At 39.4% G+C, this 21608-nt stretch overlaps 1 protein-coding gene across 2 annotated transcripts in view; it reads left to right on the top strand.

The window, feature by feature from the left end:
• Positions 1-646: 646 nt before the first annotated feature.
• SYCP1 (synaptonemal complex protein 1) overlaps positions 647-21608 on the top strand; it is a 113697-nt gene continuing 92735 nt past the window's right edge. The window contains exons 1-9 of one of the 2 annotated variants that reach the window (XM_072997139.2): positions 647-791; positions 3199-3319; positions 5806-5884; positions 6131-6177; positions 11324-11488; positions 12709-12776; positions 15147-15220; positions 15733-15791; positions 17873-17942. In XM_072997139.2, the coding sequence (XP_072853240.2) occupies positions 3206-3319; positions 5806-5884; positions 6131-6177; positions 11324-11488; positions 12709-12776; positions 15147-15220; positions 15733-15791; positions 17873-17942 (676 nt within the window). In that variant the 5' untranslated portion in view covers positions 647-791; positions 3199-3205. The other variant, XM_072997140.2, reaches the window with a different exon arrangement.

The raw sequence follows: 21608 nt of genomic DNA, 5'->3' as shown, positions 1-21608 counted from the left end.
TCTTCTGGTTGCTGCACAATGGTGGAGGGTGGAATTTCATTTAATAGGGGCTTATTTTGAGGATCGGGCTTATATTACGAGCATCCTAAAAATCATACTAGGGCTTATTTTCAGGTTAGGTCTTATTTTCCGGGAAACCCTGCAAGTTCACATTTCCTATACCTGTCTTAAAAGGATGCTAGTGGGGCAGATTCGACAATTCATGCATGCTTATTTTATCCTCAGTGGCAACGATGTTGGTTGAAAAGTTTAAATTTAAAGGTCCACATTCTAATTATTGATTTCTTTAACTCAGAATTGCTTACAACTGACAGGTTTTTAGAGTTACATCTTTCCTTGAGTTAGCTCAGGACGCTGTTGATCATATAGTTTTCGCTCCCAGAGAACACAACTTTCAGGAAATTCGGCGCTAGGCACAGCAACACAAATATTTCTACGCCTCTTCTTTTTCTCAACACCCCCCCACCTTCAGCATCGAACAGAAAACGGACATGCCAACTGCGTGCAAAGAATACACAGGTTTGGGGATTTATCGTAGCTGCTGGCTGTCATTACTCAGAGTGATCCTATTGTCAAAGGCGGAGGTAATCCCCTCAACGTTCACTTCCTCCCCTCTCCCACACCGAGGGGGTCTCTATAAGCCACTCTTCCATTCTGCGGCCTCTGCCCAGGAAAAATCGTTAAACGGCCAACGCCGGAGCTCGCGCTTTTGCACACGTCTCGCGGTCGGGCTCTTTCCCGCCGTTTCTTTCGTCTCTTTCGGGCCGTTAAGCTCAGCGCTGCCCTTCGAGGTAATGAGGCGTCCAGGGTGCGTGCACCTCCGGCGCCTTACCCTCGCCTCGCCTTTTCAGTATACATGTCACTTTCGCCCGGCTTAGCCGTCCAGCCTGGAAACTCCACACCCGAGGGTTACACATTTCCGCTTTGGTGTGAGGCGCTGTTCATGCCTCAGTGTGTAGGCCGACCGTGGGTAGACGGTTTGAGGGGATGCGAAGGGAGCCCCCTGGCTGGAAAACACTATACAGTCTGAACTGTGGCTGTTTCACGTGGAGCTAGAGAGCCTCATGACCTTGTACGAGGGGGTTGACGTTATTATGTAGCAAAAAGTGCAAGGATGGAGTTATTATAATTGCGAACTCCCTCCTATTGACTGACTTCAGTGTTCATACTCATGAAAAATGCACGGAAATGGCACGTGTAAAAAAATCTGTCTTGACACTTAAGCATCCATGAAGTCGATTTTTCCGTTTCCTGTGATTAGCATTTGAATACAAAACGTACATTCATTGAAAGCCAATTGTTTACATCAACATTTTAAATAAATACATAAATAATAATTTTACATTTAAAATCATTCTTTCCAGGTGAGGGGCACAGTATTCCCACAGTTTCAGTGAGAAGGCATTTGCAGTGATTCCATCTTTTTTTCTTTTTAATGGACTTTCTACTATAAGAAAAGTGGTGGGAGAAGGGGGAGGAAAGAGAGGGAGCATTAAGAATGGAGTCATTTGTAAGGGGCCAGCTGTGTTTCTTGTTTCACACAAAACAACATTCTTGTGTCACTTTAAAGATTAAGACTTATTTGGAATAACCTTTGTAGACTGCAATCTGCTTGACTGTTATGAATGAAGAATGATAATCTGCATGAAAAACAACTTGGTGTGAAACTGCTGTTGCGAAAATACCTGGAGGTTATTGTTTCTACACCCATTATAATACACATTATATGATTCTGTACAAGAGGATGAATCTCTGCCCAGAAGTTTGCAATCTAGAAATCAGCACAAGGGAGAAAATAGAAAAAGGGGCAATAGAGATAAGAGTAAACCGAAAATAATAGCCAGTCATTTCATTCATGTGTGCTTGCAGCACATTCCTATACAACCCTTCTGATAAGTAAGGCTTCTTGGATTGCAACTTAATTTAGTTACAATATGGAATGGGAACCAACATTGTGCCAAAGGCACAGAAAAATTTGAATTTGAAGGAAGCAAGAGAGATGGCATCATAGAGGAAATTCTGCCTTAAGATTTTAATTCCATTTGTATGGACTGCATTCTGTTGTGCTGCAAGGATAATAAACCCTTCAATTTCTGTTGGCTTTTCCCTGAATGTTTTTAAGGTATAGGCCACTGAGTTATGTTGCATAGTTAACTTGTGTTTTCAGTGGGCTTCCCTTGTTTCTTTGGTCTTCAGTAAACCTGCTTGATTTTTACTGGTATATTCTGACCTCTCTTTTCTTGTTCAACTGATCGACTTGTAAACCTTCATTCTATGGAAGATATAGTAGTCAATGTCATTCTGTGGATGCAATGTGTGATGGATGGTCATTAATTTTTTAGTTCTTTGATCTAAAGTGCCCAGTTCAGGTTGCATTCAGTCAAGTATGTCTGCAGTATACCCACTAACTGGTACCACTCAGAGGTTTATAGCTTTGATGGTTTTTCCACCATTTAGCTTCAACTTTAGGGCTTTTCTTATTCTTCTTATATATAACTTACTAATCCTACTTTTAACTGTTTAATGTTTGATATTTTCTGCCTGCAAGATCCCAAAGTATTTATAATTTTCCTCTCTTGTAAGACTCTCTTCATGCCATTGCTGTTTGGCATTTTGATGATATTATTATTTGCTAGCCTGAACTGCTTTGAACTAACCCATATACTGAATAAATAGGAGAAACATAGACCAGTCTCTTTGAAATGCATTCTGATCTATTCTTCCTGGCAATCACAGTTACAGAGGATGCTTCAAAGGTTTGATTTCCTCCCTTTGCTCTTCCCATTATACACATTTCCAGGTTGATATCATGTAGTGCGTTTCCCACAAATCCTTCCTATGCCTTCCCATAATTCTGTTACATTCTCACTATGGAAATAAATATAAGGCACATGAATTTACACTCCCTGTATCTGAAGAAGGTGATTGCAATCCACAAATGCTGATACTGAAATAAATTTGTTACTCTTTAATGTGCTGCATTTTAAAAATTTTCTTTTTGTCTTTAATTTTGCTAACAAGTTTTGGGTTAGTTAATCTCCACTCAATTCTAAGATAATATAATAATTATTAAGATAATATAATAATTGATATTAGTCTTAGGGAATAGGAAAAACAATACTGCACGTTGAGTATATTTAATCTAAAACAAAATTTACAATGTTATTTTTAAATTTTGATTCTTGTGTCTTTTTTAAGAAAAAAAATGGAGCAGGAGAAATCTTTTAAATTTAAGTTGTTTGTACCACCAAAGCCAAGTAATACCCAGATATCTGCAGTCAAACCACAAACAAACAAACGGGATGAAGGATTCTTTCAGGTAATAACAATGTCATGTTTAAAAAATGAGCATAATAAAGGGTTAATAGTTCAACATACCGGTACTTTATTTGTTTTTAAAATGGCCAGTGTCATCAATATGGTGTAGCTCTCTTTCAACTGATGCAAAGTAGTCTGTACAAGTCTTCAGTTGCTATTTGGATGCAGTGAGGAATTGGATATACAGTAGATGAATAAATTGAGATTTTGTGTAGACTAATTAACTTTAAGTTGATTAGTAGAAAAGATAGCTTGGAACTGAGGTCATAGCTTTAGGATGAGGTTGCTCTCCTTTTACAGCAGTGGTCCCCAACCTTTTTGGGGCCACGGACTGGTTGGGAGGAGCGGGCTCCATGCGCGGTGGGTGTGTCACGCGAGTGCAGTGGGTGTGTTGCGCTCACGCACATGTGAGTAGCAGTCCCCAACCTTCTTGGGGCCACGGACTGGTTGAGGGGAGCGGCTTCCATGGTGTGGGGTAGGGACACCATGACGCAAGTGTGGTGGGCGTGTCACACTCGCAGGGGGTGTTGCGCTCGTGCAGGGGAACATGTCATGCTTGCGGTGGGTGTGACATGCCCCCCTGCAAGCATGACACGCCCACCACAAGCACGACACTCCCCCATGTGAGCATGACACGCCCACCACCCACAAGTGCAACACGCCTACTGCGTGAGTGCAACACACCCACGAGCGTGACACGCCCACCATGAGTGTGACGCTCCCTGCCCAAGCATGACACACCCACCATGAGTGCAACACACCCACCGTGAGCGCGACATGCCCCCTGTGAGTGCAACATGCCCACCATGCAAGCATGCGGTGGGGCAGAGATCTGTATCCATGGCCCAGTTCTGGCAAGCCGATGGGGCTGCACCAGGCTGTGGTCCGGGGTTGACGACCCCTGTTTTAGAGGACTAGGCTTGAGGCTTATGGGTGGCTGTTTGTCTCAGTACTGGTCCTAGAGGGTGAGGTAAGTTGCTGCATTGTCATGAAAATTCCAGAAAACTAATTTAGGAGTTTACATTTGATCTCCATGAGTGTGATTAGGAGCCAGCAGCCCCCACCAATGCAGGATCCTTGGGGTTCATGAATCTGGCCCCTAGATATATGCAGCTCAGCTCCACAATTAGAAAAGTAAGGTGGACCCCCTCCTGTTCTTTGAGCATAATAGCAAAAGAAAGCACAGACTTAGCTCAAGGCTATACAGCAAAGTGCTCAGGTTTACCAGATAAATACTTGGAAGACTCCCTCAGAAATTAGGTGTCTCCTCAGTGAAAGTCTTTTCTTCTTTGGCATTCCAGCCATGAGAATGCATGTGGCTGAATTATGGGTATGTGTGTGTGTGTCATAGGTAGCAACAATCTCAGTCCTGGATGAACAGAGCTGCTGAAGTCTATTGAGAGCTTCAGGGCCTGCCATCCTGTCCTACTTCCTTGCTAGAATAACCCTGCCTTCTTACCATTTTGAACTGGCTGAACTCCGCACTTTTTCTTGACTTGATTTTGGATCTTTATCAGGTTTCTCCTGTTGGAGAGAAATGAAAGCTGGATTCCTGTTGCTCAGCATAGTAAATTACAATTAGAGTAGGCCCATCAAATCATTGGAAGTTATGAAGGAGCTGACACACAAAATTCTCACTGATTCAGTAGGCCTGCTCTACTTGTGATTTACTATGCTAAGCAACATAATTTCAGTCAATCTTGCATTCTTCTTCTTCTTCAATATTGGGTGTCTGGAAACTGCTATGTATCTTCCACTGAAGTTAAACTTCCTTCCAATATTTCAGAGTTTTTAAGGCTACCCCTTCCTTCCTCCTCCTTTGTTAGCAACCTTGTCTCCATTATTTGCTCTTCAAAAATGGATGCATTGACATGTAGTTTCACACTATATAATATTTAGCCAAGAAGCATTCAGACTGATAATTTTTTGTTTCCCAAGAGAAAGGTTGATACTGTACTGAGTAGGTCTGTCTGTCTTGTTCTCTGACTCTGCTTTCAAATTATCCTCATTGGCTAGGTTATTGGTTTTTTAAAAAATGCTTCTTTGTTTTGAAAATAAAGTTTTGTTTCGCTTTTGGTTTCATATTGGGATCATATTGCCTGTCATTATGGGGACTCTGGCAGGCTGAGAAATCATGTATAAATAAAAATAATAATGTCTGAAGTCCTGTTGTGCAGCTCTGTATGTGCAGCAGTGATTATATTATCATTGGCAGCAAATTCCTGCTGATCAAAAACATTTCAGCATGCAAGAGGCTCACACACAATGTGATGATGTTACATGTGCCCTGAAATTGTTGGACAAAACTTTTAATTAGTGGCAGTCTGTTGTTGATGATGACTTCATCACGATTATGTATGAGAAGTTCTTTCAGTTTCAGTGTAAGGCATTTCCAAGTAATGTTTAGAATTTTCTATATTAGTACATCTGGATATATTACAGTGTATTTTCATTTTAATAATATTGTTTGACACTTTCCTCCACCAGAATTTTAACAACAGAACTGAAGATGATTATAATTTACCTTTTGGAAAGAGAACTACCTCAAAGCATATAGATTTTACAGGTAGGAATACTTGTACTTTGGAAAGTTAGAATCCAATATACCTGTTTTATATTCATTTGTACTCTATGATATTTGGTTGGACGTATTTATACCAGTCAGAACAGCATATGGCAAAACCATTATAACAGTGTGCAGCTGTGCTCTTATTATAAAATATGTAATTTGTAGTTCCTAAACTGTTAATGTTAGTTTGTTATTATACATAGTTATGTTATAATAATCAATCTTAAAATCTTACATTTTCAGACCCTGATTCACAGAGAGTGAAACTTGTACCTGAGATAGATCAGGAGGTCAGTTAAGTATATATCTTTATGGCATATGAAGTAAAGCTTGAGTGTAGCTATGTTTGTTTAGAACAGGTCTGAGGAAACAATGTCTAAACACACCTTGTTTTCATTTTGTCTATTTTTCTGCCTACCCTAACTTGTTCAGGTTATTTATTACATGCATTCTTGTTCCTCTAGCACTGCAAGTCGGATGTATGTCTATTGTTGTTGTTATTTAGTCGTTAAGTCATGTCCGACTCTTCGTGATCGCATGGACCATAGCACACCAGGCTCTCCTGTCTTCCACTGCCTCCCGGAGTCGGGTCAAATTTATGTTGGCAGCTTCTATTACACTGTCCAATCATCTCATCCTCTGTCGTCCCCTTCTCCTCTTGCCTTCACACTTTCCCAACATCAGTTTTTTTTGCAGGGAGTCTTTTCTTCTCATGAGATGGCAAGGTATTGGAGCCTCACCTTCAGAATCTGTCCTTCCAGTGAGCACTCAGAGTTGATTTCCTTCAAAATGGATAGCTTTGTTCTCTTTGCAGTCCAGGGGACTCCTCTCCTCCAGCACCACAGTTCAAAAGCATCAATTCTTCGGCAGTTAGCCTTCTTTATGGTCCAGCTCTCACTTCCATGCATCGCTACTGGAAAAACGATAGCTTTAAGTATGTGGACCTTTGTCAGCAATGTGATGTTCTCTGCTTTTTAAGATGCTGTCTAGGTTTCTTGTCACTTTCCTCCCAAGAAGCAGGTGTCTTTTAATTTTGTGGCTGCTGTCACCATCTGCAGTGATCACGGAGCCCGAGAAATTAAAATCTGTCCTTCATATCTTCCCCTTCTATTTGCCAGGAGGTAATGGGACCAGTGGCCATGATCTTAGTTTTTTTGATGTTGAGCTTCAGACCATTTTTTGCCCTCTCCTCTTTCACCCTCGTTAAGAGGTTCTTTAATTTCTCCTCACATTCTGCCATCAGAGTGGCATCATCTCTACAGTATATCTGAGGTTGTTGATATTTCTTCTGGCAATCTTAACTCCGGCTTGGGATTCATCCAGTCCAGCTTTTCGCATGATGTATTCTGCATATAGGTTAAATAAGCAGGGAGACAATATACAGCCTTGTTGTACTCCTTTCCCAATTTTGAACCAATCAGTTGTTCCATATCCAGTTCTAACTGTTGCTTCCTGTCCCACATATAGATTTCTCCGGAGATAGATAAGGTGGTCAGGCACTCCCATTTCTTTAAGGACTTGCCATAGTTTGTTGTGGTCAACACAGTCAAAGGCTTTTGCATAGTCAATGAAGCAGAAGTAGATGTTTTTCTGGAACTCTCTGGCTGTCTCCATAATCCAGCACATGTTAGCAATTTGGTCTCTAGTTCCTCTGCCCCTTCGAAATCCAGCTAGTACTTCTGGCAGTTCTCGGTCCACATACTCCTGAAGCCTACCTTGTAGGATTTTGAGCATAACCTTGCTAGCGTGTGAAATGAGTGCAGTTGGAGTGTAGTTGGAGCATTCTTTGGCACTGTCCTTCTTTGGGATTGGGATGTAGACTGATCTTTTCCAATCCTCTGGCCACTGCTGAGTTTTCCAAAGTTGTTGGCATATTGAGTGTAGCACCTTAACAGCGTCATCTTTTAAGATTTAAAATAGTTCCACTGGAATGCCATCACCTCCACTGGCCATGTGCTTGAGATAGATCAGGAGGTCAGTTAAGTATATATCTTTATGACATCATGCCTATACTGATTTTAAATATGGCAGCTCTAAACAATGATGTCGCATCCAAATTATTTGCATTTCTCTTTATATGACCAGAGTATTCTGTTTTATGATTTCCTGTTTTTTTAAAATTGCCTTCTTGTTAGTCAGTCCTCAGTTCAAGAAATTCTTTGATATATCCACATTTCTAATGTTTTGGGTTTTCTTTATAGTTATCTGTGTTAAGCCACTGCATTCCCAGTGTGGTCTGCTGGAAGGAGTAACAGAATAGACCTCTGGAGAACAGGGTTCAAATCCCCACCTAGCCTTTGAAACTGAGTGGAATTCATAAAACCACTCCTTAAATATCTGATTTACTTTGAAAGCTCTGTTAGGGTTGCTGTAAGTCAGTTCTGTTTGATGACACAGAACACACGTGTTAAGCCATGGATGCATTATTGTGTTGCTTTTTCTCTATACACCCCATGTTCCCTCTCTGATCTAAATTCTCACTCCTCAAAGTTCTATACAGTGGTGCCTCGCTAAGCGAAATACGGTTTCCCATTGAAATGAATTTTAAACTGGATAATCTGTTCCAATAGGAACGAATTGCCGTCCTTAAGCGAAAATCACCATAGGAAACATCACTAAGCGAAACGCGGTTCCCGAATTGAAATGCATTGAAACCTATTCAATGCATCTCAAGGGGGGGAAAATACAACAACAAATTAAAAAAGAGTCAGAACAAAGTCAAATTTGGTTAACAAAGGGTTTATTAAGTGCACTTTATGATTTCAAACATTTTAAACAGTAAACTGTAACTTTATAAATAACAGAAAAACATTTAAAAAACAGCAAACATGAGGCTGTTTAAACCATCGTTAAGCGAAACAGGGGACCCAAAATGTAATTGCTATGCGAAGCATGGTCCCAACCATCGCTAAGCAAAAATCGCCCATAGGGACCATTGCTAAACGAAGCACAAAAACGCTCTGAAAAAGTCGTCGCTAAACAGAGTGCCTGTTAAGCGAGGCACCACTGTATTACTTTTTAAAATGATACACTATGTCTACATAAAATATAATACTTTCTTTGACTACAAAATTAGCCATCCCTGATGAGTGCTTCCAGACATGGTTTTATTATGCAATGTCCGTGATTCAATCAAAAATTTTTATATGAGGTACCAGCTGATGTTTTATTCCCTCATGTACTTTCACTGCTGCTGCTTTTTCTTCTTCACAGAAAGATCCATTGAGGAAGAAGAGATGGGGTAGCAATACAACGGCCAAAATCCTGTTACTTACCATAGTAAATCACACTAGAGTAGTCCTAATAAATGAATGGGGATTTAGTGAGTCAACTGCTCCATAATTTCCATTGATTCAAACAGGTCTACTCTAACTGCGATACTATGCTAAAGTAAATCAGTTAGGTTATTAGAATCACTGGAACTTATGGAGCAGTTGACTCACTAAATCAGGGGTCCCTATCCACTGGTCTGCAGCCTGTTATCAGGACCAGGTTCTGGAGACCGATCTCCCCCCCGCATGCCCACCCACATGCACGGCCTGCCCACCCATGCATGCGTGAGAGCGCCCCCACCCACCCATGAGATAGCCCCGCCAAATTGCACATGCGTGCAGTCATCCCCCCACCCGCATGCAATCCCCCACACAGGGCCAGCTGCATGCATGGCCCACCCACCAGTGCATGTGTGGGAATGCCCCTGCCCACCCGTGAATGGGCCTTGCCCACCTGTGCATTTGAGCATATGCCCCACCCACCCATCTGCGCATGCCGTGAGAGAGTCCTGTCCACTCATGCATGCACAAGTGTGCACCCTGCCCACCCGCGAGTGCAAGGGGTGCCCCGCTCACCCATACATGGACCCCATCACCCCAACCGGTCCGTGATTTGGAAGAGGTTGGGGACCACTGCACTAAATACTTGACTTTTACTTGCTACTTAATCTTTTGTTTCATATTTTCCATCTTGATTAATACTAATATTGTCAATGTAAATAGTTGTTTTAATTGTTTAATGAATAATTTTAGTGTGAGCCGCCCTAAGTAGACCTGTGTCTAGAAGGGTGAGATAAAAATCTAATAAATAAAATAGATAGATAGATAGATAGATAGATAGATAGATAGATAGATAGATAGATAGATAGATAGATAGAGAGAGAGAGAGAGAGAGAGAGAGAGAGAGAGAGAGAGAGAGAGAGAGGGATGGATGGATGGATGGATGGATGGATGGATGGATGGATGGATGGATGGATGGATGGATGGATGGATGGATGGATGGATGGATGGATGGATGGATGGATGGATGGATATTTGATTCAGTGGGTCTGATCTTGTGTGGTTTACTACACTAGAATTTTGGTCAATGTATTATGAGTCAAATCATTGCACAATCCTGCTTTTCAGAAATTCAAACTCTGATTTACTATTTCTATTTTTGGCTGAAGTCCTAATTTGCAATCTAAATGTAACATTTTTAAAGCATAGGGCATGTGCACTGTGTTGAATTTTCTCAAAAGAATATTTACATTAAATCGCAAAATAACTTCAGTGCCTGAAGTTCTCTACAGCAGGGGTCCCCAACCCCTGGTCCGCGTCCCTGTGACGGTCTGTGGCCTGGGCCAGACTGGGCTGCGGAGACAGATCTTCCACCCATCCCGCATGCACTCCCCCTGCACAGCCCCCTTGAGCATGTGTGCAAGTGCGGTGTGCCCCCTTCGAGTGCCCCTGCCCTTTTGTGCATTTACGTGCCCCTGTGTGAGCACCCCTCCCCTTTGCACATGCATGTGAACATGGGGTATGTGTGCCCCACCTTCCCCGCAGGTGGACCCATCCTCCCCCAACTGGTCTGCAGTGTAAAAACAGTTGGGGACCACTGCTCTAGAGTAGGAAATAACTGTTACTGGGAAGAAATAATCAGTTAAAAGAAACACTAAAGAGTTCAGTTTTAAGAAGAAAGAATGCAATAACATACTGAAATAATCCAGAGCTGAGCAATGGGAGGATGATGCTCTAGGGCTCAGAATACCATTCTGCTGCTACTCACTTGTGGACCACTTCAACATGTCATTATATCTATTTTTTTAAAGAGCAATTTCCCAGGCTCTGTCTTTATTCTGCCACTGTAAAATCTTCCTTGAATTAATGTATTATGCTTTATCATATTGTTAGATATACTGATGCATTAGATTTATAACTTTATTATATTTAAAATTTAATACTACACATATTGCTGACATCTCATTATGTATTATTTGTATATTCCATATTCTTCCCTGCACACACTAGAGAAAATTTTAATGGCTAATGTGGCTGCTGAAATTTAGATAAAAACATAGTTAAGTAAAACATTTTAATAATTAAAAGGAGTGATAATGAAATATGTTTTTATCTGAAATTTTAAGTATGTTTGTGATTAAATTATTGAAACTTGCCTTGGTAGAATGTGGAGACAATGAATGAACTTTATTCAAGACTTTACAAAGAAGCTGAAAAGATCAAGAGGTGGAAGGTTACTGTAGAATATGAAATAAAGGAAAAAGAAAGAATTTTACAGGAAAACAGAAAAATTACAGAAGCATTGCGTAAAGCCATCCAAGAGTTACAGGCAAGTACTGTATTTGGAACACTTTGAAATGCATAACTTTAAAATTTAAAAAAACCCTTAAAGCAGTTTTGTGAAGGATTGCTCCTTTGGAGGGATCACATAAGGGTTGTATCCTTTCTCCCTGGTGAGCATGAAGATGATTGAGAATAGGAGAATAGCAAGGTGCAGCAGCAGTACCTCTGCACAGTTAAAGCTAGTGCATTAGCTGTGCCTATTGCTTGAAATGGCAGATCTAGCTACAGTGACACGTGCCTTAGTTACATTCTTTCTGGATTATTGCAACACACTGTATGTGGACTGCCTTAGTTTAAAGAGTGCTCAGGAGCTTCAGCTGATTCAAAGTGTTGCAACCAGAGGGCTTATCAGGACTGTTACAGGGAGTACATAACCCCCTTGTTACAACAACTTCATGGGCTATGAGGTTCTTTCTGAGCACAATTCAAAGCACTGGTTATGGCTTATAAAGTGTTACATGACTTGGTTCCAGGTTGTCTGAAGGACTGTATCTACCTATATGAGCTGGTCCAGGTTTCAAGATATTTTGGGGAGGTCCTCTTGGTATTGCTGTCTTCACAGATGTGTTTGATGAGGACAGGAGACAGGACTTTTTTAGTGGTTGCTTCCAAATTCTTCAGAGCCGTCCATGATGAGGCCAGGTTGGTCCTCTTCCTGCTGTCCTTCCAGTGACAGATTAAAAACCTTCCTTTATATGCAGGCTTTGAACAATTAAATTGGACATTATAGCTCATACAGTATGCAATAAAATTATTTAAACATTATTAGTCTTTTTAATATTACTAAAATAGTTTTAAAATGTTGTGATTTATTGTGTTTTATTTGCATATCTTTTGGATCCATTTTGAGCCACCTTTGGTTCCCATACTAGGAGAAGGAGGGCAGAATAAAATGCTGTAAATCCCTATGCTGATAATAGCTTCAACACATACATCACTCTTTGCCTCAGATTGCATACAAGTCTGAAGACTCTTTTCCATGGATCTTATTGGAAGTTTGAGAATTCTGGCTTCTTTTTTAAAAAGCTTGTTTCTAACTTTCATAATTGCAGATATACTTTTGATGTAATTAATTTTGTAAGGTAGCAATCAAGTCCGTTAAAACCAAGGTCAAGAAACATAGTGTGTTTCTTTATATATCTTTGAGAATAATAGCTTATTTATAGAAAAGCATATCTTTTGCACCTTTTTGTTTTATAAATTTAGTTTGAAAATGAAAAGCTAAGCCTAAAACTAGAAGATGAAATGCATGAAAATAAAGATCTTCTAAAAGAGTAAGTGACTTCAGTAGCACAATGTATGTAATTTATAATTCTTGCTATGTATCGAGGGAAAGGACAATCCATTCTCGTTGTATTCATCCTCAGAAGATAACAGTACAATAAGTCACTGTCTTTTTACAGATGAGGATCTGATGATTGCAGGGCTAATCTACAGAACGGCATGAATGCTGCTGCAGTTAGGAATCGATTTTATGCTGGGGAACTAGATGAGCTGTTACTGTTACAAAACAAAAGTAAAAGTAAAATGTTGCTTCTATGTTGAAAAGATTTTATAATTTTAAGGTAGTCTGAGGGCAAAGGGGTGATGCTGAATGGAATCATTCTGAATTTTGAATTAAGATATATTTTGCAAAATTATTGTTCTAAATTTTTCTTGCTCTGCATGCTGATGTCATGAAGTACCTTTTCCATATTATTTTTCTACAGAAATATTTTTCAAAGGTTTAAATGATAAAGCAGCTTCACAGCAAACCTTACTCACAGTGCTTTGATTTTGCATGTCCTCCCCTCTGGTATATCATGTCCACCCCATTTTTATGCAAGTTGTTTGTTTGTTTGTTTGTTTGTTTGTTTGTTTGTTTGTTTATTTATTTATTTATTTATTTATTTATTTATTTACAGTTTTATCCCTCCCAGCTAGTGACTTGTGGGAGAAGAGGCTCTGTCGAGAGAGGTTAATGCTAGCACTACAGACATGCCCCCTCAATTTTTAAAACAGCGTGTGCATGGGAAAAAGCCCAGTTGAACCCTCCCATGGTGAAAAGGTTGTAGCCCTCTAGAGGCATAGAAAAAAAAATCTGCTTTGGCAGAAAAAAAGCTGGACCACTTTGAATCAACCTTGTACATCATGCAGACAGTTAAAAAATATATGAATCAATCCATTTTATAAGCAGAGCAAATCCCATGGTATTTGACCATGCAGTCATCCTTTTAGTGTAATGCACTACTCTGGATGGTTAACAATGATTTTAATCCAGGGCATCCCCTCCCCCATTCCAATCAACCCAATAGTGAAAAATTAAACAAACTAAAAATTATATAACACGTATGTAAGAGTTAGCCCCAAAACACTGATGATGACAGTAAGGATGGAATAAAATCAAATCTGGCTATCACTTCAGGGAAGGATGTCTCTAAACGCTTCCTTCTAGAGCTCTCTCTTCAGCATCCTTTTAAATGAAGCAACATTTAAAAAAATTGGATGTTGTTTTGACAATTTAAATTTAAAAAGCTGTATATGCTGTGTGGACCAAATAGCACACCTGTGACATAAAGTATCTAGAATTACTGGCAGTTTTTAAAGCTATTAAGTGTTTTGAGATGAGGCTAGCAGGAATAATAATAACCAAGAATATAACAGCAATGAACCACAAAAACAAACAAGGAAGGATGCATTCCCTCTCACTACTTGTTGCTGTCCATCTGTGGGAATGGGATATCACCAGACAGATCTTCGCACTAGTGATTCATATGTATGGAGAGGATGATAATCTAGCACAGTGGTTTTCAAACTGGGGTCCCCAGATGTTCTTGGACTACAATTCCCAGAAAACTTTACCACTTGCTGGGCTGGCCAGGATTTCTGGGAGTTTTAGAAGATTTGGGATAATTTCAAGGTACAATTGAAAGAAAGGAAATAGGATGCTTTTGAAAGAAATGTGATGGTTTCATTTGTGAATGGTTAACATTATGTCCATCTGCAAAGAAGATAGAGTGTACCCTTTCTAACTTTGAATGCTAGTGCTGATGTGATCTTGGGGTTAAATATATTGCATGCAGCTAGATCTTATTTTCTTTCTTTCTTCAAAATGAACAGACTGGACCTGATCCAGATATGGACCCTTATACACAGGGAAAAAAGGTTAAACTGTTTCCTCAAGCTATGTCTTCCTAATCACTTACCTGCTAGAATCTGGGGAGGTGGGCAGAATATTGTCACCAAGATGGAATACTCCCAAGGCAGAGTTCTGCCTTTTAGGGTGGAGGTGGAGATTTGGGAGGAAAGAGTTTTTGCTGGGGAAAAGTTTAAACTTCCCTACCAGTTTGCAGAAGTTACTTGTAGGCAAATGCATGTGGAACTTGGAAGGAAGGAAGGAACAAAGACTCAGCTGAACAAGAGGGAAAGAAGCAGACACTCAGGTGAATGCTACATATGAAATGTATCATATACTGTAGTTTCATCATCATTGTGTGTTATGTCATGCATATACTTTCTGTGCTTTGAGGGGCTGGAGAGGAAGTGATTCACTTTCAAGGAACCCACTTTCAGAACATATCAATTTAAGACTTCCTTTTTCTGTAAAATATATTGAAAACCTTTGAAGCTATTGAAGTAATACTGATATAATTATTTTCCCCCAGAAACAATGCTACAAGACATTTGTGCAACTTGCTCAAAGAAAAGTTTATGCAATCAATAGAGAAGGTCAACAAATGTAAATATCCCTTAAGAAGTGACTCCTTTTTTTTTACTGTTTTAAGTTATTATCATCTTCATCATCATCCTTATCATGGTCATCACCATTGAATAGAATAGTTCATAACATCTCCTCTCAGTTTTCCAGAATTGGTAGCACTTCTTGTAGCCCCATAGGAAAGAGAATTCTACATGCTGATTTTTAACTTATAAAACAACAAATTTCTTGTGCTCCATTCAAAATAGGCAAGAGTACATTATTTGATTGATACAACATACAGTACTTTATTTTGTAGAGGAAGTTTGTCCTGTAATAAGAATAGGTAGAAGAGTAATGACTCCTTAGTTATGAAACATTCTAATTCTAAAGACTAACCAACTTTTGAGAAATCATATTGTATATTAAATTAATTAAATTAAATTTTTAAATTAATTTTTAATTAATATTTTTAAATATAAATGTCCAAATTATATTGATCACTGCTAATTTTTAAATAAAAAAATTATTTGTCATAATTACTTTTGCTTTAGATGAACATGAACGTGAAGAAACCAGACAGATGTATGTGGATCTTAACAATAATATTGAGGTAATGAAATGAAGGTAAAACACTTGGCAATAATCTAAGTGAACATCTTTATTGGGATTCACCTCAGAGAATTCTGTGATTAGAAGAATAACTCTAGAGTGCACTCCAAATCTTCTCACACTTTGTCACTTTCCTTTTACCCAGTTTCTGTTCAATCAGAATCTCATCATTACTAGAAGAAATGAAATATGAAAATGTAATTTTAAAAAGAAAGGAAAGGATGTATGGCTGTTAGTCTATGAATCATTCAGAGGAGTAGTGGTGGACAGATGGCAGAAACTGGATCTATCTCTGGCTGACAATTGCCACAGTGCATGAAACTGTGTACTGTATTTTCATTGCTGTTTTTCTAAATAGCTATATGAACTTGGTGAGAGAAAGTATATGACCACACAGGCATTTGTTCCACTGTTTGTTCCACTCTGGGGATGGACTGTTTTGCTCCTTTTGCTGGTGATCAGGCAACGTAAGTGTCAGCATGAAACAGCCCATCTCAAAAGCATTCATATCCTCACATTTCTGACCCCTTTTCAGGGATTACTCTTTTTTAGCTGCGGGTAGGCTCCATTTCAGTTTGATTCCAGCATGTGTGATTGCTGGGATCAAACTAAAGCAGCTGGCTAGCTATCTTTGGAGAAGCCTATTAATGATCTTGCCTCTTAATGATCTTGAGAAATGGAAAATTTAATTCTTGGCTCTCCTTTGGAGGGCAGCAAACAAGAGGTTTTACATTTTTTAAATTGTTAATCTATCAGGGATGCTTTGAATGTTTTTTTAAAGGCCCTGTCAAAGTATTATTGATATGCAATAACAGTTAGCAAAAATGAAAAACAAGAGCCAAGTGAACGTTTTCTCAAGATCATTAACAGGCTTCTCCAAAGAGAACTTAACAATCTTGAGAAATCTTTCCTTTGGAAAGTATCTTTCCTTTTAAATGGAAAGAAAATCTTGATTATGCTAAGCAGCATCATTTGAAGTATGGTTTGCTTTCCTCGCCTCTATGTGATCTTATCTGATCTTAAGCAACCTGGTTTAGCCCACTCTAATTTGGTGCCTAGCCAAGTCAAGTTCCCATAGTTTTGCAATTAAGCAGTCAATATAATAGCGACATCTACCACTGTATTTCAGTAACTCATTAGGTTCGGACTATATGTATCAGATAGCATCATGAGAACCTGAAATCACATTTGTGTTCCAGAGGCAAAAATTTGGCAGACCCTTGTGCAAGAGAAATCACACTTGCAAAATAAGTGATAATAATAATAATAAAAAAATCCAACTGCAACCCACTGGGTCTTTTTTAAGTATTATAAAAGTGGCCACAGAGGGCACAATTTGAGGGAACATGTAGCACCATAGTAGGGAAGGAGAACATAGCTCTCTACCTGATGCTGCTCTTTTCATTTCCTTCTACCATTTCTCCTGGTTTCCACTGACGTTGCTACAGTATGTCTTGAAAAAAAGCAGTTGGGGTTTCACATTTCCTGTTTCATCTACAACTTCTCTCCTCCAAATCATTTTCTCCATCTGCCTGCTTTTAGATACCGTATTTTTCCGTGTATAAGACATTCCCTTGTATAAGATATTCCCCCACTTTTCTAACCCCAAATTTCTTTCTTTGCAAGAATGTGGAGGGGGAAGGCAGGGATCAAAGTGCTTTGATTCCTGTTTGCCCCCTCCACTTTCTTAGGAGGAAAGTGCTTCCCCCCTCCACTCTCTTTGCAAAAAGCGGAGGGGGGAAGCAGCTTTTTGCAAAGAAAGTGGAGGGGGAAAGCACTTTCCTCACAAGTAAGTGGAGGGGGAACTCAGGGATCAAAACGCTTTGATCCCTCCCCCTCCTTACGTCCAAGTAAAAAACAACCTTCTATTTTTCCTCTAATTATTTTAAGGAAAAAGTGTCATTTTATACACGGAAAAATATGGTACTTTGAATTAATGGGTATTCTTTGATATCTTATGGGCTGTTCTAACTATAGAGAAAATTGACATTGATTCTAAATATAAATATTTAATATTTCTGCATATATTCAATGACAATCTAAGGATTTTGTTGTTCTCAAAGATTTATTTGCATTTTTAAGAGACTGATACAAGACTTTGAAGAACTTCATGTACAAGCAGAGAACACCAGACTGGAAATGTATTTTAAATGTGAGGATCTTAATTCAAGTTTATAGCACAGTCTTACATACAGTAAAATAAATCATTTTGATACATTCTTCTATAGTACAAAAAACATATATAACAATGACTAATATGGGTTGAAAAAAATGATGCGAATGATTATTTTTATCTGTTTTCTCATTTGATCCAGTACAACCATATCTCATACAAGATGGTGGTAAGACAATATTTGAAAGGGAGAAGTAAAATATTTTAAATAAATAAAATTTAGAAGAGATAGGTTTAGGATTTCTAATTGTTATTCTTTATTTTGTGCACTATGTTCCCTCTGTTTTAAACACAAATGAAGCAAAACTAGTGTGTTCTGTACTTTATTGGTAATACTAATAGAAAACCATTATGAGAAACATGACATGGATTAAAAAAAAAAAATTGTTGCTTCATTTCCCAAAAATTTTTTAGTGTGGAGCATATGCTCACCAAGTACTGCCCGCAAGCTAATGTGTTGTTTTCTGGTACAGCTTCCTAACAGCCATGATGAATGGATTAAAAGGGAGTCATAGCAAACCAATCATCTGTGTTTGGATTTTCTTGCTTATGCCTCTGTGTTTCTTTGTATCCATTAACTTAGTGTTTTGTTTCTGCTTCTCTTTATTTTTATATCTATATACCAATAACCAGCTGCTTCCTCAAGGCACCAACAGTTTTATTATGCTGACAATCTTGCACTTGCTACTAAGTCAAACAGCGTTCAGATGACAGAACATCTTCTAAGAGATGCATTAGAAGAATTTGGCACAAATTATGATAGAAATTAACTTAAACCCAACAGTACCAAGACTCAAAAACCTGCCTTCCATGTGAAAAAGAGCATGCATCTTAGAAACATCAGGCTACCTGGAAAGGTGTCCAACTAGATCACCCCCCCATGTACTTTGGATTATATGCTGACCAAATACTGCCAAAATACAAAACAGATGGTCTCAGGAAGTAACAGTATTCTTTGAAGCTATCAGGGATCAGTTGGGGCACACAGTCACAAAAAGCTACAGCCTTAGCCCTGTGCAGGAGGTGACTATGCCAGTCCAATGTGATATAGCTGAGCCCATACAAAATGGGTAGATAGAATACTCAATGAAAGCTTTAGAATTATTGCTGGGTGCCTGAATCCAGTCCTTGATTGGATAAAATCAATTGGCTAACAAGTATTGTATCCAGTGACATATGAAAAGAGGTAGCTATAATGAAAGACTCGAAAGTGTCTGCATCATCCATTCTTTGGCTACCCACTATGGGTTAGAATCAAGGGAAAAAGTTTTTCAAAACATGTAAATCTTGAAGGACTATACTGTAGTGTGGAAAGGAAGAACTCACCTCTTAAAATGGATGGAACCCAGGAACGTCTAGTTCTGGTCACGCAGATAACTGGGTTACTTGGAAGTCACTTAATAGGCTACAGTCCACAGTTGGTAGAACCAAGGTTTACCTAAGAAAACAGGGTTTTGACATCAATACTGTACTTGGTCAGTGCAGAAAAAACCAAGTAACTTCATACCTGTGTCTTTGTGCTCTGCCTTTCAACATGTACTATGGAAGACTTGATGAGTAGATTTAGCTGCCCAAAATGCTCTTGATGTTGCCCATAATTGGGTGAAAATTATCTGATCTATTTATTAATTGTACTGTGGTGCTTCAGGCATGAAAAAACAACCTCCAAGCTGGTGGATTTGCTCGAGTCCATTTTAACTTTCCTACATCATAGTCCGTGGGAACTGTGCAGTGTAGGGAGACACTTTTCCATTGTAGTTCGGACATGGAAGCTGCTTTAAGATAGTACACTGGAGCATCATGTAGTCATAATGTTTTTGGTGACACCTGTGCTGAGCAGGGCGGTCAGAGCTCTTTTCCCTCTTATAAAGGCTAGGGATAGACCACCCAATGTTCTATCACTATGTTAAATTCAAGGAGGGGAATTTGGCAGACTTCTTTTCAAGCATCTTTGGAACTCTTCTCCCGCTGTTCTGACAAGGAAACGGGAGAGTATTACAGAGGTTGGAACTCCTTTATGAATATTTCTTTCACTAGCTTGTCCCATTCAGAGGCTTTTGGAGTTCTCATTAATAAAGCCTTCAGGGAAGGAAAATGCTGTTGCCTTGGGTCTGTCTCATTAACAAGGAGTATATGCCTCCTATATCAAGTGCTAGTGAACCTGTACAGTTCCCAAAAATATGACTATGCTTTTGAAACAATTTTTCCAGATACCTCTTAAACACTTTCTTAAGGAACCCAACCAGTCACTGGTTAGGTTTTGAGCCATTGCAAAAGGTTTCAGTTAACTTCTGTTATGGAAAGTTATTTTTCTAACCATTGCTTCAATACTCAGGGTGCTGGAATTAGAAGATTACTGCCCATATGCATGCTTCTTACCTAGACTTAGTGTCATTGACTGTGGATTAGGCTTATGCTCGTAGTTAACTATGATGATTCTGTAGTTCATATTAGAGTTCAGCAAGACAGCAAGTTGACTGTGTAGCTATGAAGCAGAAGTAATCACTCAGGATACTCACTGAAAAAAATGTACAGTACATTTGTTTCCCCAAGAAATCCATTCAAGACACAGCCTAGACTTGAGCACAGAGGTCCTTAGAGCTAGCATCCCTTTGTATAGGTGTGGTGATAGACAAAATGAAGGCACCCTCATGGCCATCCATCCACTGCAGAAAAGAACAAACAACTAAACTATTTCCTTGAAGAAAGAGGAAGTGATTTAGGAGGAAGTGATCTAGGGACAACAGTGTACAAGCAGTGACTTACAGAAAAGCAAGAAATATTCACAATCTGACCTGGCTATCTGTTGGGCTGCCATCCCTACCCCATAGACCCATAATTAGTTTAAATACAATGTTGCTGCACTTCTGTCAACATTTTAGGGGGTGAAAGAGTTGATAGCGACTCCTCTTTGTCCTTCTCCAGGCAAAACTATTAAAATAATAGTACAAATTGGACATCAAACATATGCTCAGACACACCAAGCTCTTTTGTGTTTAGTTGTTAAGTCGTGTCTGACTCTTCATGACCCCATGGACCAGAACAAACCAGGCCCTCCTATCCACTGCCTCCCAGAGTCGGGTCAAATTCATGTTGATAGCTTTGATGGAACTGTCTAACCATCTCGTCCTCTGTCATCCCCTTCTCCTCTTGCCTTCACACTTTCCCAATATCAGGGTCTTTTGCAGGGAGTCTTCTCATGAGGTGGCCAAAGTACTGGATCCTCAGCTTCAGGATCTGTCCTTTCAGTGAGTACTCAGGGTTGATTTCCTTCAAAATGGATAGGTTTGTTCTGTTTTCAGTCCAGGGGACTTTCAAGAGTCGCCTCCAGCACCACAGTTCAAAAGTATCAATGCTTCGGCAGTCAGCCTTCTTCATGGTCCAGCTCTCACTTCCATACATCACTACTGGAAAAACAATAGCTTTAAGTATGCGGACCTTTGTCGGCAAGGTGATGTCTCTGGTTTTTAACATGCTGCCTAGGTTTCTCGTCACTTTCCTCCCAAGAAGCAGGTGTCTTTTAATTTTGTGGCTGCTGTCACCATCTGCAGTGATCACGGAGCCCAAGAAAGTAAAATCTGTCACTGCCTTCATAGCTTGCCCTTCTATTTGCCAGGAGGTAATGGGACCAGTGGCCATGATCTT

Source organism: Pogona vitticeps, chromosome 4, assembly GCF_051106095.1.
Source record: "Pogona vitticeps strain Pit_001003342236 chromosome 4, PviZW2.1, whole genome shotgun sequence".
Classification (NCBI taxonomy): Eukaryota; Metazoa; Chordata; class Lepidosauria; order Squamata; family Agamidae; genus Pogona; species Pogona vitticeps.
This window is presented reverse-complemented; position numbering and strand designations above follow the sequence as displayed.